Source organism: Eufriesea mexicana, unplaced genomic scaffold (assembly GCF_001483705.2).
Source record: "Eufriesea mexicana isolate 0111107269 unplaced genomic scaffold, ASM148370v2 scaffold437, whole genome shotgun sequence".
Classification (NCBI taxonomy): Eukaryota; Metazoa; Arthropoda; class Insecta; order Hymenoptera; family Apidae; genus Eufriesea; species Eufriesea mexicana.
This window is the reverse complement of record NW_016908585.1, coordinates 311,990-324,981: the sequence shown is the minus strand read 5'-3', so window position 1 is coordinate 324,981 and position 12,992 is coordinate 311,990. Positions and strand designations below refer to the sequence as shown.

At 41.1% G+C, this 12,992-nt stretch overlaps 1 protein-coding gene across 1 annotated transcript in view; it reads left to right on the top strand.

The window, feature by feature from the left end:
* The window catches only part of LOC108545401 (protein groucho-1), a 102,578-nt gene that overhangs the window by 28,311 nt on the left and 61,275 nt on the right, over positions 1-12,992 (top strand). The window contains 1 exon segment of the mRNA XM_017896981.1: positions 8,317-8,414. Within this exon segment, the coding sequence (XP_017752470.1) occupies positions 8,317-8,414 (98 nt within the window).

Below are 12,992 nucleotides of genomic sequence, written 5' to 3'. Positions count from 1 at the left end.
GTCTACAATAGGTATACCGGGTTAAACCTTTCGACTATGGCGGGTTTTAACCACTTGCGCTGGACAGACGTGTCACGCACGTCGTAATGCTTTGTCACAAAATCGCCAACGACGTGGTACACACGTCGTTAGGCAATTGTTACGAAACACTGGACCGTTCTGACACACGCGTCAGTGAATTTCTTGCCACCACAAGTGGTTAAAACGGATCTGACGTATTGTATCATAGGTAGGCATATACTTGCGAGGTACACCGAAAAAGGTGAAGCTTTTCATTTTAGGTGTGCATTTCTGAGAAATTATTGTATATTCGAATAATATTCCACTATGTCGAAGCAATGTTAGTTATTTTTTTGTTTTCTGCGTTAAATTATTACCGTGCATGCTTAAAATTTAACAGCGAGAGAAACTTTGAACGCCTCTGGGTATCTACAATATCACTGCTAAATTAGGAGCTGGATAAAAATTAAAACGTGGGCAAAATAACAGAGGTTAAAGGCATTATTTTAGAGATTTAGAGAGTACGTCTCTTCTCGACAACTGACCCAGGATTTTTGGGTCTTCTTCCACAATGCGAAAATTCTCCCACTACATGTAGACCCTTTCAGGCCACGTCATAAACTACTTACGTCTACTCCAATAATTACAAATACAACGATTTCTAAGCGCCTTTAAGTGCCCACAGTAGTCAAAGGGGGTTAAGTGGGCATTGTAATCTAGGATCTTCAGAAAATCACTATGTTTCGGGAATTTTGAATAAATTGCACGATAATGTATTGATAATTCTTTCCGAGGGTGCGTGGCACTTAGAAGATTAAACATGGCCGAATATAAGCGGTAATTCGAGGAACGTAATATCTAAAAATGTTGTCTTCGATATTCAACGACGAAATATTACTTTGAAACTGGAAAATACAGCCTTTTCCATAAAATTCACGCGAGAAATAATTTTGAATGAAAATAGAGGTTTTTAACACGTTAAACGCCATAGTTAGTCGTCACGCGGACCCTTCTGGGCCGTACGGACCAGCGAGGCCCGAACGGGAAGCCTAGGGATCCCTAGGGACCGCTATGGCGCTTAACGTGTTAATTAAAAATTGTAAATATTATAAATATTGTGGCACTTAACGTGTTAATTAAATATTGCGTTATTCTTTCGTATAGTCTCCATTTTTAATAATTCTTAACTGTCAGCTGTCACGCTCTTTTTTTTTCGTTAGTAATACTTTACCATAGAAATGCCGCAAAATTCAAATCTTGCGTTAATTTTTGAACACCCTATATTTTCAGGCGGTATTATATTCCCTTTGTCTACGATATAAACGAGTGCGAGACTCGCGGTAAGGAAATCGAACGAAACGTGAGCGTCGCAGGTGAGAGGCGGGGTAGACGGAGCCGAACGTAAACAATACAGGTTAGGCTCGTGGTCGATTTTCGTCGTCGTCTTTCCGTCTCAGTTGCGTGTTATTCTTCGCTGCGTTCGGACGTAATGGCTCGACGTGTGACCGATTTTTCTGTTGTTCGTGCCACGCCCCATCGGAACAGTTTTCGAACGAGAATATGGTGAGTGATATTTCATTTACATCCTCGTAATTTTCTTTATCGATTATTAGACTGACATATACTTCACATGATCATTAAAATGATCATTGGTCATTGATAATTGGTGATACAAATTGGCAGGTACTGATTCTACGCGAAAAACTGAATAAATCATATAGAATCAAATTTTTTCGTTCGATGCTTCGTTATCGAGAAAATCGACCTTGAATATCCACCGAATGTGCCAGTACGCCGACGGCCCAACCGCCCAACCTAACCTAAATGCACGCGTGCTCGGTGCATATTCAAAGTTGATTTTCTCGACAACGAAGCTTCGACTGAAAAAAGTCTATTCTATATTTTTTACGCAGTTTTTCACGTAGAATCTCCAACTTCCGGTTTGTACCAGCAGTTACACATTCCCTGTATATTAAGCCTCTTCGTTTAAAATATCGTGTGAAAGTCGTGATGAAATCGGGCCAAACATGACGTAGTTAGAAGCGTAGGTTCTGGAAGGACGGAATGTAAACATTGTCAGGCTCGAACAGGCTCGTGGTTAGTTTTCGAGAATGTTTCCTTGCCTCAGTTGCGTGTTATTCTTCACCGCGTTCGGACGAAATGGCTCGACGTGTGAGTGACTTTCCTGTTGCTCGTGCCACGCCCCATTGGAACTTGGACGTTTCTCGAACGGGAGTATGGTTAGTAATATTTATTTTACATCCTTACAATTTTTTCGCCGTTTTAAGACAAATTTGGGCCGGGTGGTAGAGTGGTCCGTGACCGATAGTAGAGCAATCAGTTGGAAGGTTTTCGTGGAACACAGAGAGGGTACCTGCGCGTTTATTTCGTCGAGGAAACTGGTCATTTACGTGGCTAGGGAAATAGTAATTTGGACGTGCTTCTGCAACGTTCAACGATTATTTTCGTTAGTCAGGCTCGCGGTTAATTTTCGCTCGTGTCTTTCTGCCGCGGTCACGTGTTGTTCTTAAAATGGCCGGACGTGTGACCGACGCTGTTGTTGATTATGGCACACGCCATCGGAACTTAAATCGTGGGGCAAGGGGTTAATTCGGGTAGAATGATTTTAAGCTCGACTTCGTTATATGGGAATCGAAATAACTCGCTTTAGATAGGGTTAATGCGAAAAATATTAAAAATGGCAAAAATGGTAAAAATAAAATTGGTGATTAAAATTGGTCAAATACAAAATTTAATATCAGCAATGTAATATTAAAAAATTATAATAGATCATTGGTTGGTGAGTTATTACTTTTGTAACGGGGAAATAAAATTCTTTCGACATACCTTTTTTGCCATTTTGAATTTCAAAAAATATCTGCAAATTCGCCTCTAGTTATCGTATTGGTGTAACGTAAAGGGAGTAGTTTTTGAGGTTAGAATTACTAAAATCAAAGTTTTCAAAGTTTTCAAACAGATTTTTTTTTTTAGTATTCAAGATGTAATGCTAAAAAATGTCAGGTATTTTTGTCCCCGCAATTACCGAGAATATGCACTTGCATAATTAACGTTGAATATTATTGAGATACAAACGTGTTATGTACATCTAATTATTTTCATCACGCCACTTTAATTATTATTATCTATGTATATTATAATTTGATACACATTGTTGGTCGGTAGTTCTAGTGTTAAATGCATTGTAACTGAATAATGAAATTATCGTGTAATAGTGGTGCTATCTGCTTAAAAATATAATAAATCACAGTAGTGTCCATGACGAGATAAAAATTCGTGTTAACGCGTACGATAAATAAATAATTGCTAAGTTATCTTTACTGTACAAATTCGCTGCGTATAAAAATTAATATATATATATATATATATATATATATTTCTAACGTTAAATTCTTAACATTCAAACGTTCAATCTTTTTTAATTCTCCGTTAAAATTGCGCAGGGACCAACAGTCAAAAATAGCTACGATTTATATACAGTTGCTCACAAAATTGTGCCTACATTTACGTTAATCACGGAAAATGGCGGACGAATTAATGTAAATACGCGCATGTCAGCGTAAAAACAGAATATATATTCAATTTGCATATTTTAACTGCTAAGTCAATTAACTTTATTTAAAATATCTTGCGTTTTGTGTTAACAGTTAATATATGCAAATAGAATATATCCTATGTTTTTACGCTGACATATGCGTATTTACATTAATTTTCCGTCATTTTCCGTGATCAACGTTAGGTGTACGTTTAATTTTGCGAGAATCTATACATACGTGTAGGAGTGCGAATAACCGTTGTTCCCCAATTCTCGGAACCGACTTCGCGAAGCGAATCTCTAACCTCACTTAAGAAATACAAATAAACGCGCCCAAGCGTGTCACGTGTCTCGTATCTGCGTCTCACTCGCACTCAGCTTAAAAAGGAGACGCTCCCGAGTGGTTGGACGATACCCCCCACCCTTCTAAACGTTCAGATTCGACCCCAATCTTCGACCAATCGCCAAAGCCACTACCGTATCCATGTCGAAAAAACCCCACAGCAAAAACGGTCTTCTGTCCCCTGCGTATCTCTGTCTCACTCGTATTTATGGAAAAAGAAAGACACTCGTGATTCCATGCGAGATTTATCACCCTTCGAAATTGATCAGATTTCGTTCCGATCTTCGACCTTACAATTTCCGAAGCTGTGTATCGATTGCTGAAAAAAAAAGAAAAAACCGCTGGCAAAAGTCGGTTGGACTTTATTCGAGAACCATCCACCCTATACGTCGATCAACGTACGACACGTCCACTCTGGAACCGTCTTTCCGACACGATGTTGTCGCATCGATCGATTTTCACGAGTCCAACAGAGATACTCGTCGGCTAACGTGACTCTGCTTGTAGGGGAGCGTATCCGACACGATCTACAGGTCGGTCGAAGGACGACGCTTGCGTAGGCTGGGCACTGCGAATGTAGTTAACAGAACACCCTCTCTCTCTCTCTTGGCCCACACGTGTACGCCGATTGGCACCCACGTGCACTTGCACGCACACGTACACGTGTGCGAGCCTCGCAAGTTCATAGTTTCGGTTGTAGCGTGTAATCCTCGTGGACACCGCAAACATGTAATTAACACTTGCTCTCTCTCTACGAGCCGCTGCAGTCAGTCGAGATCGTGTTGACTATACCCAGCCTCGACTATACGCCCGTGTAATCGTGTGCGCATGCCGACCAATGTAACGAATAAGACCCGCTATACGGGGTGTCCCGAAGCGAGAGCAAATATTTCGCCGAACTTCTTTTTCGCGTTCCGATTCTTTTACTTTTCCGTCGTTTTTATTTTCTTTTTTATTTCCTTTTTTTATCTCATTTTTTCATGGATTTTCTTCATTTTTTAAGATACATGGGTTTTTTAATGTTGTCTGAAAAATTATATAGTATGTGATTACGAGGAATAGTTATTTATCTGTTATCGAGAAAATTATAGACACGCGGTTTGGGTTTACGAAATTTACTCGCCACTTTCTCGAAATTTGTACAAATTTTGGTGCCGATCGAGGAGGTATGCTATTTAACAAAATTTTTAGGGCCCTAGCATTAACACGATTCGATTCAACCCGTGCCTAAACAGCATCGCGGGCAAACGAGTTCAGCGTAGATTCCAAAAGAAAGATTCAAAAGCCGATATACTATTTATACACCGGTATCGCCTGGAAGCTTAAAACCTATGATTTCCACACTCCACCGATGCATGAAACTCGTTCGCCGCGAACCATCCATCCGTCTAACCTTCATCGATCCAACTGCGTGCATGTATCATAACCTAACTCGCGTTTCTCCTTTCGTGCTATCTCGCTATACCGTGCGGTATATACCTCGATAACTTTCGAAATCACGTTCGCGTATCCGCATCGTGGACTCGCGTCAACAATATCCAACGAAATTCGGTTGGAAACTTTCGTCATATTTTTCGCGCTCGAGTCGCGCCTGGAGACTCGCGTTCCATCGAATCTCTGAGAAGGGGAGGGGAGGGGGGTATGCCGTGCCGCGGGCGACCGAATTTCCCCGAGTGCTTCCGATTCGCGGTCCCCGAGGGCAGCACGGTATCCACCTGCCAGCGATCTTGTTATCGCGTTGCGTCGCGTTACGACATCGTGTATGCGACCGCGCGTGCGCGATCGCCGATGGCGTTTAGATGTCTTTTACTGTTTACCGTCTGCCGCGGTGCAGCGGTGCGTGCCACCGCCTCGCCTCTACGCTACGCCTCCTCTGATTACCCCCTTTTCTTCGCGGGGCCGCGAATCGGCTAACGCATTACTTCCTGCATCCATTCCGCTCCTTCACGGTGAACAGCTGTGTGAAATTAATTATTCACCGGCGGCATTGACGCGTATTCACGTCGCGCGCTTCGGTCGGCTTCCGTCGCGCCCTCTCTTATTTTCTTCCTCCTTCAACCCGTTTCATCCGTCGCGCTCCGTCTTTGTCTTTGCTTCTCGTCTTTCCTTCCTCGTTTCTTCTCCTTTTTTCAAGCAATTGAATTTCTTTGCTGGAACTGGGATCGAGAGTTATGCGAGTTCGTGGAAGAATCGGAGCCTTGATGAATGTTAATGGGATTTAACGAGGGTTTGTCTGTGGGGTTTTGAAAAGTGGAGACGTAATTCTTTCGTCGGACAACGATGTTGGCATTGGCTTGACAAGTTGTCCACGCAGGCTCGCGTTATATACACGTGGGTTTTACAGTGCGGTTATCGTTGGTGGAGTAAATATGCACAGTGGTGTGCGAAAGTCTTAGGTTATGTATACCTAACGAAATTGTTCCGCTCCTGCGAGCGAATTTCGTGGTGCTTGGTATTTTTCGTAATTTTTTGATCCAGCAATTTTGCTCGTTATCTCGGTAGATACGGATCGATCTGAATTATTTTCGATCGATTTGAATTAATACTCTGCGATTTCGTATCATACGTGGCGTGCAATTTAGGTCAAGTTCCTATCTCGCGCAGTATTTTCGACAAATTTGCGAGTCTGGAAAACCGATAAATGATTTGTATGGCGAAGGAAATATTTCAAGCGTCAAATCCTCTACAGGAATTATTTCCTAGAATAATATCTAATTGCCGAATTAAAAACTTCGTTAAAAACATAATTTTTAATATTAATTATTCGAACATACTTTTTCAAATTACTATACCAAGTTTAAAAATCATCCAATTATTTCTTTTTCGTATTAACGTACTATATTCGAAAATAATTTAACTATTCCTCGGTTTGCATACTCGATTCGGTAATTATAAAAATACTGCGCCCAATATCGACGCGATTTAACGTAACAGAACAATTAAACTCGTCGACCACAGAAGTTCGAAACCATAATAAAATTACCAACTGCTCGCGAAACTAACATACTCCATCGAGTAATGAGTTCGTTCACCTCGTGACAGTGTTATAAATCGCGAACGCAATAAAATAGTTAACGTAACGCTAATTAATCAAACATATGGCAATATTCGATTTTTTATCGTTATATTATTTTTATTACCATAAAATGCCATTTAGATAATCATTTTATTAAAAAGTATGTCGGGGCCCACTAGTGACACCATCGAAACGTGGTACAAACGCGAATGACGTCGGTTTTATTTTTCATCGACGCGAGCGCCGCGTACCGGCCGAAAAGATAACGACACGCCATCTTTCATCGGCGGTTGCCGCGTAACACGCGCAACGATTAATAGAGCAAAGTTTAGACTGCAAAGTTTGCTCGTGTTTTACGTGCTGCTACGTTATAACGTAATACCACACACGATGTAGTTAGATATTCTAACCGCTATATCGCGCTGCTTTCACCAACTAAGCCGTAGTTTATTACTGCGAAATCTAATAGGTATTTTTGGAGTTTCGATATAATAGCCTTCCAAACAGCTCTATTCTGCGTCGAAATTAGGTCCAACTTTCTCGCGTGTCCTACAAAATTTTTGTCGATAACGAATCTATCTCTTATTTTCCGCCAGAATTTTTGAAAATTTCTGAACTCGACAGGTGCGACATAATTTTTTCGAGCGGAAAGGAATTACTTTCCTAACCTCTTATCTGTGATTTAATTATGGAATATCGTGTATGGGAAGTGTATTTAATTTTAGTTAACTCTATTTTGGAATTTCTTCAAATTTTTCGCATGCTCGAAACGTGTCGAATATAATTTTCAATTAGCCTCATCGACGTAGTGCAAAGGGTTAGGTAACCTAACCTAAATCTAGCCCTTTGTACTCCCTTAGAATTGTGCATAGTGCAGAGAGGTTGAAAAACCATAATGAAATATTTTTTCATTCGCAGAAATAAAACAAAAGTATTTGTAAATATTCGAATTTGGTTTTTTCAAAATTGGGAATTTTTCCTTTCAACAAGCTCCTGTTTTGCAATTGTAGAAGTGTCCTACAATAGCTACAAGATTAAATAAAAAAATTCCATAATTCTCATTCATTTTGTTAAAAAAAGAATTGTAAATATTCTCCAAGAATAATTTAAATTCGTGTCCAAAAATTGCATGCCAATATTATCGTAGTTTCCCCAGAAAAAATGTGCAAAAAGTCGATTTGTATAAGCCGGATTACAGTATAATACCCCCTTTAGCGAATATATCTCGGGGCACGTTAAAGTGAAAAATGAAACGAATAAAATGAACGTTAATGTCGCTACTCCCGAATACTCGGGCAACATCTGTCAGGTGCATGCATTAAGAAATTGAAGACAATAAAGAAATAACAAGATCATTAATTTCACCGGCGGATTACTAATGTTTCTCTGGTAAATTTATTGCAGGGTCCACCGCAACCCGGGCAGCAAATTAAATTCACAGTCGGAGAATCCTGCGATAGGATCAAAGAGGAATTTAACTTCTTGCAGAACCAATGTCACGCGTAAGTGAGAAACATCTTGTACCATAATTACCTACGCATAATCTTCTCTCGCTGTTCTTAACACGTTATCACTGTTTACACTGACAGCCAGGCCCCCGATTTCAGTTATACGATCCCAATTACGACGGGTTACGATGATTTATATTCGCGTACAGTTTGCCCTAAACGCGTAGTAAACGCTTCGCTCCGAACTTTCCATTCCGACTGTAGCGGCATCGTTCTCGCCCTGGCCGACAGATGGATTCCTATAGCGCGTTCGAGAGAAGATGGCGCAGCGTGTTTGCATCCTCACGGCTCACTAACTCCGCTGACACTCCCTCGATTACAGACAGTGATCACTATTGGCTGAAAAGTGACGAAGATCATCATCGAGTGAGATAGGATATGGCAGTATCAGTGTTAGTTTCCTGTTTCATAATAACTTCAAAGACTATGTCGATTCTGCCATGTCCTATCTCACTTGGTCTTGCTATGGCCTGTCAGTGATCTTTGTCTTCGTTTTCGGTTAATAACGGTCACTGTCTCTAAATTTTGGGACTGTCAGCGGAGATAGTCAGTCGTGAGGATGAAAACACCCTGCGCCATCTTTTCTCGAACACACTATACTTTCTCCGACGTTAGGATCAGCCATTGAAGGAGGTTCGAGGACTTTTCCTTGATAAAACCTCCGCTTTCTACATATACGACTCACCGACATTCCAATAGTATCCCTAGTCTAAGGCAGGGCCTGCTAGGTAGCCTTAATGATGAGTCTACTAGCAAGCCCATGCATCGATGCACGAAATGCATCCCTTCCTTTCGTTCCTTCTATCACCACTGTCACATCGAGGATACCTGCCAATTAGTCGACTACGGTTAACCCCTACAAAAATATTCGAATATCTTCCTTCGTTTCATCGGGATTACGCAAACATGATGACAATTCGTCGAAACAAAAATTTTTGCCTCGTTCCGCAACGTGTTTGAAGTATTGCAGCTCTTTTATCGCGATAACGATGATCGTTGCAGGTATATACGACGATAATTCGTGGAAACGAAAATTTTTCCTTTCCCTGGCAGTGTATTTTCAAAATTAGAGATTTCTCGCGATAATAACAACGGTGTTACAGTTTTGTAAATGTCGCGAGACTTAATACACGCAATGTCTTGCGACTGGTGACACAGCTATTTCGTATTGTGATACTTTTATTACATCAATATTTATTGTACAATATTTGTCATGTGAATTAGCATGTGTATTTTGTATTAACAAACGAGGAAGAATGTGGAATAATATTTTTTTATGCGAGCCTTCGTTTTCGAGAGTAGGCCTTTCTTCGGTTCCTATTTAACCCCGTAGGCGGTCTTGCACTTAACTCACTAGCGCCACCGCGGCTAGGATCTCCGATAAATGTTCATCGCAAATATCGTACATATATAATTATTTTCTAATTTTACTCGTGTAATTTTGAAATTTTCTTCTTACTATGTGTGCTATGTTATTTGCACAGTGTAGTTTTCACAAAATTTTCGATCGTACTCGTGAAAGGGTTAATTTTCGTGACACCAAAGTCGAGGTCCGATATTAAATGATACTGGATGCACGAATACAATTGCATCCAATATCATTTTTGTTTTAAGTATTATTAGTATCGAGTCTCTGATTTTGAAAATTTGAACAGTCTAGTCAGTTGCTGTGGTCGTGAAAGACTTTGAATGCACATGTGTACACATAAGTAAATTCGGTAGAAGGGTAAATATGTTACATCATATTGAAATACAAGTTTATCGCTCGCAGTTAACACAAAGAATTGTATTTATGATGTCTGGGGTACACCTGTACCTCCATTCGTATTCCGAAGGCTAACAGATTTCGCGGTAGATTAATATCCTTGCTCATATTTGTGTTTATAAATAATTCCACTGAAACGAATTGCTTTGCATCAGGCGTACTGCCTTACTCTTTCCATTATAAACAGTCGGCATCCATCAGCTCGCGATTACGTACAACGACTGCGTACAAACAAATATTTCAAGACAATTTTCTCGAAGACCAAGGCTCGTACTAAGAAATTTTTGTTTCCGCTTTTCGATTTATTTTTAAACAAAATCTCCTTCTTGGTCATATCACTAAATACAAGACACCCTGTATGTGTCATAGGTAACTGTATGGTGATGAATATTTGCAGACAATTTTCTCGAAAACGAAGGTTCATATAGAAAAATTTTGGTTTCCCATTTTCAATTTATTTTTAAATATAAAATTTCTTTCTTGGTCGTATCACTAAATACAAGATACCCTGTATGTGTCATAGGTAACCGTATGGTGATGAATATTCGAAGACAATTTTTTTTTAAATCGGAGGTTCCTATAAAATAATTTTTGTTTCGTATTTTCGATTTATTTTGTCATTATCCATCGTGCCATTGTATTTCATAAGTGAAACTATCGATCTACTTGACACGTGGCATGAGCAGAAAGTCATCATACCCCAGAACTGCCTGTGAATAAAATTCATGATATTCGGCTATATCCCATTTTTCGAATAAAAATAGCATCAGCGTAATATTCGAATTTTTATATCGATTAGTAATAAATAATTTCTTACATTATTAACAATCCATCATGGAAGTTAGCCAATTTTTACTCACTCAGTTAGCTGGAATATACTCATCTTCCAAATGCTACAATTCGATAAACCTTTTCCCAAATTTTGTTTAATAGATACACGTATTTCGAGGTGCGAACGAAGGTTTGGTGATGCATTTATTCGATGCTCGAATGACGAATTTCACGCGTACTCAAAATATAGTTGTAATACATTATCACGATTGTTAATATTAAAATATAAATAACACGGTACAACATTATTATTTTATCCTACCAATTAATATTTACAAATTCCTTGTATTTTACACGTATCCAGACACACGGTTCACATCCTGCCACTGACATCCACATCACCCTCCTGTCCTCATAATCGCATTCGCGATAACTCCTCAAATCGAAAATTGATTTTTAAATTAATTTCATCGCGAACGAAATATATATACACACACGCACCGATTAATTAAGCTCAAAAACTTTTCGAATACGCGATCTTGCATAATTAAATATCGGGGGTTAAACCGGGCCCTTTAAACGCAGTGGCATCAAAATGGCGGCGATAAGAGCGAAAATTTAATTACCACCGAGCGTAAGTGGAAGGGAGAAAACAATCATCCGTAGAGAGATTCGCGTGGACCCCGGGTTTTTGTACCCTTTGCAAGTCACCTTATTACGGTACCCCGTTCTTGTTCCTCGTTTTTCTCCCTCTCCTATCGGGTTCGCGGCCCGGGAGGATTATTAAAAAAGACGGGTGGCCGGAGCTAATCCGAAAAAGGTCTTCCGGCTGGAATAAGTTTATTAAATCGCGTAACGAAAAAAGGAGGACGCGTGGAAAGAGCAGAATTGGGGGTTGGCGGGAAAAAGGGGTGGCGGGAAGGCGAGAGTCGTAAAACGATTGAAGTCGAGCGGCACCTGCTCATCAGCCCTTTCAGCCTCTCTCTCTCTCTCTCTCTCTCTCTCTCTCTCTCCCCCCGCCCCTCCTTTTGTCTCGAAGTTGCATACGTAGCCGGCAGCTACCGGGCACACCGCCATCGCGGATGGAGAAAGAGCCTGGGAACTCGTGCAGCTGCTTCCCTTGGCTTTGCACGCGATACACAAAAGCCATAAGTGATTTACGACAACGTGGCTATTGGCAGACACGTAATGACACCCGTGCACCGTAGCCACCGCGAATACGAAATTAAGGAAGCCTCTCTCGCTCTCTCGCTGCTGCTGCATTTTTCAGCGTTTCGCGGATCGAAACTTTCATTGTTCGTACAGCCTGCAACTTCCCAGCCGGAAGTTTCAAGCTCCTCTCCCCCTCTCCTCCCCCTAACGTCTTCCCTTCTTCTTCTCTCCAATTTTTGTCTCTCTCTTTTCTCCTATTTTTTCTTCCTTTTTCTTTGAAGTCGAGGAACAGGTACACGGCATTGTTCCCAGTCGATGACGCGGGTTATAAGAGAAGGGGGCGATAGGGGGGCAGCGATATTTCAGACGCTGCCATGTACTTTCCGCGGCACCCGCACACGCGAGGACAGTGCACGCCGCGCCCGACGGAGACAGCAGTGTAACCGGCCTGCAGGCCGATTCTGCATTAAAAAACGAATAGAAAACGTGGGACAAAGTTTTCTGGTAGCAGGCTTCCTTCGCGAGATAATCGAGCTCGAAGATACTGCGGGGCGCGCGCGCTTGAATCGCGGGAGTGGGGGTTCCGGGGCACGAAATTGCTAGTTCCAGCGACTTGGAAATGCTTCTTTATTGTCATTACGATTATTCTTCTTATGTCCTTCATTCCGGAATGATTGACAGCGGTCTATTCGAAAGCCCCACACGATTAAGCCTTATTAGAGGCACGCGTGCCCCGAGAACTTTCGACCCCGGTTTTGCTCGAAAACCAAGCCTCGTATCGAGTTACCCCCTTTACATTTTTTATTCCGTTTTGCATGTAGAATCGACCTGTGTACTCGGTTGCGCCGTTTACCGCGAGACAATCGCGGTAGGAGGCCGAAGAA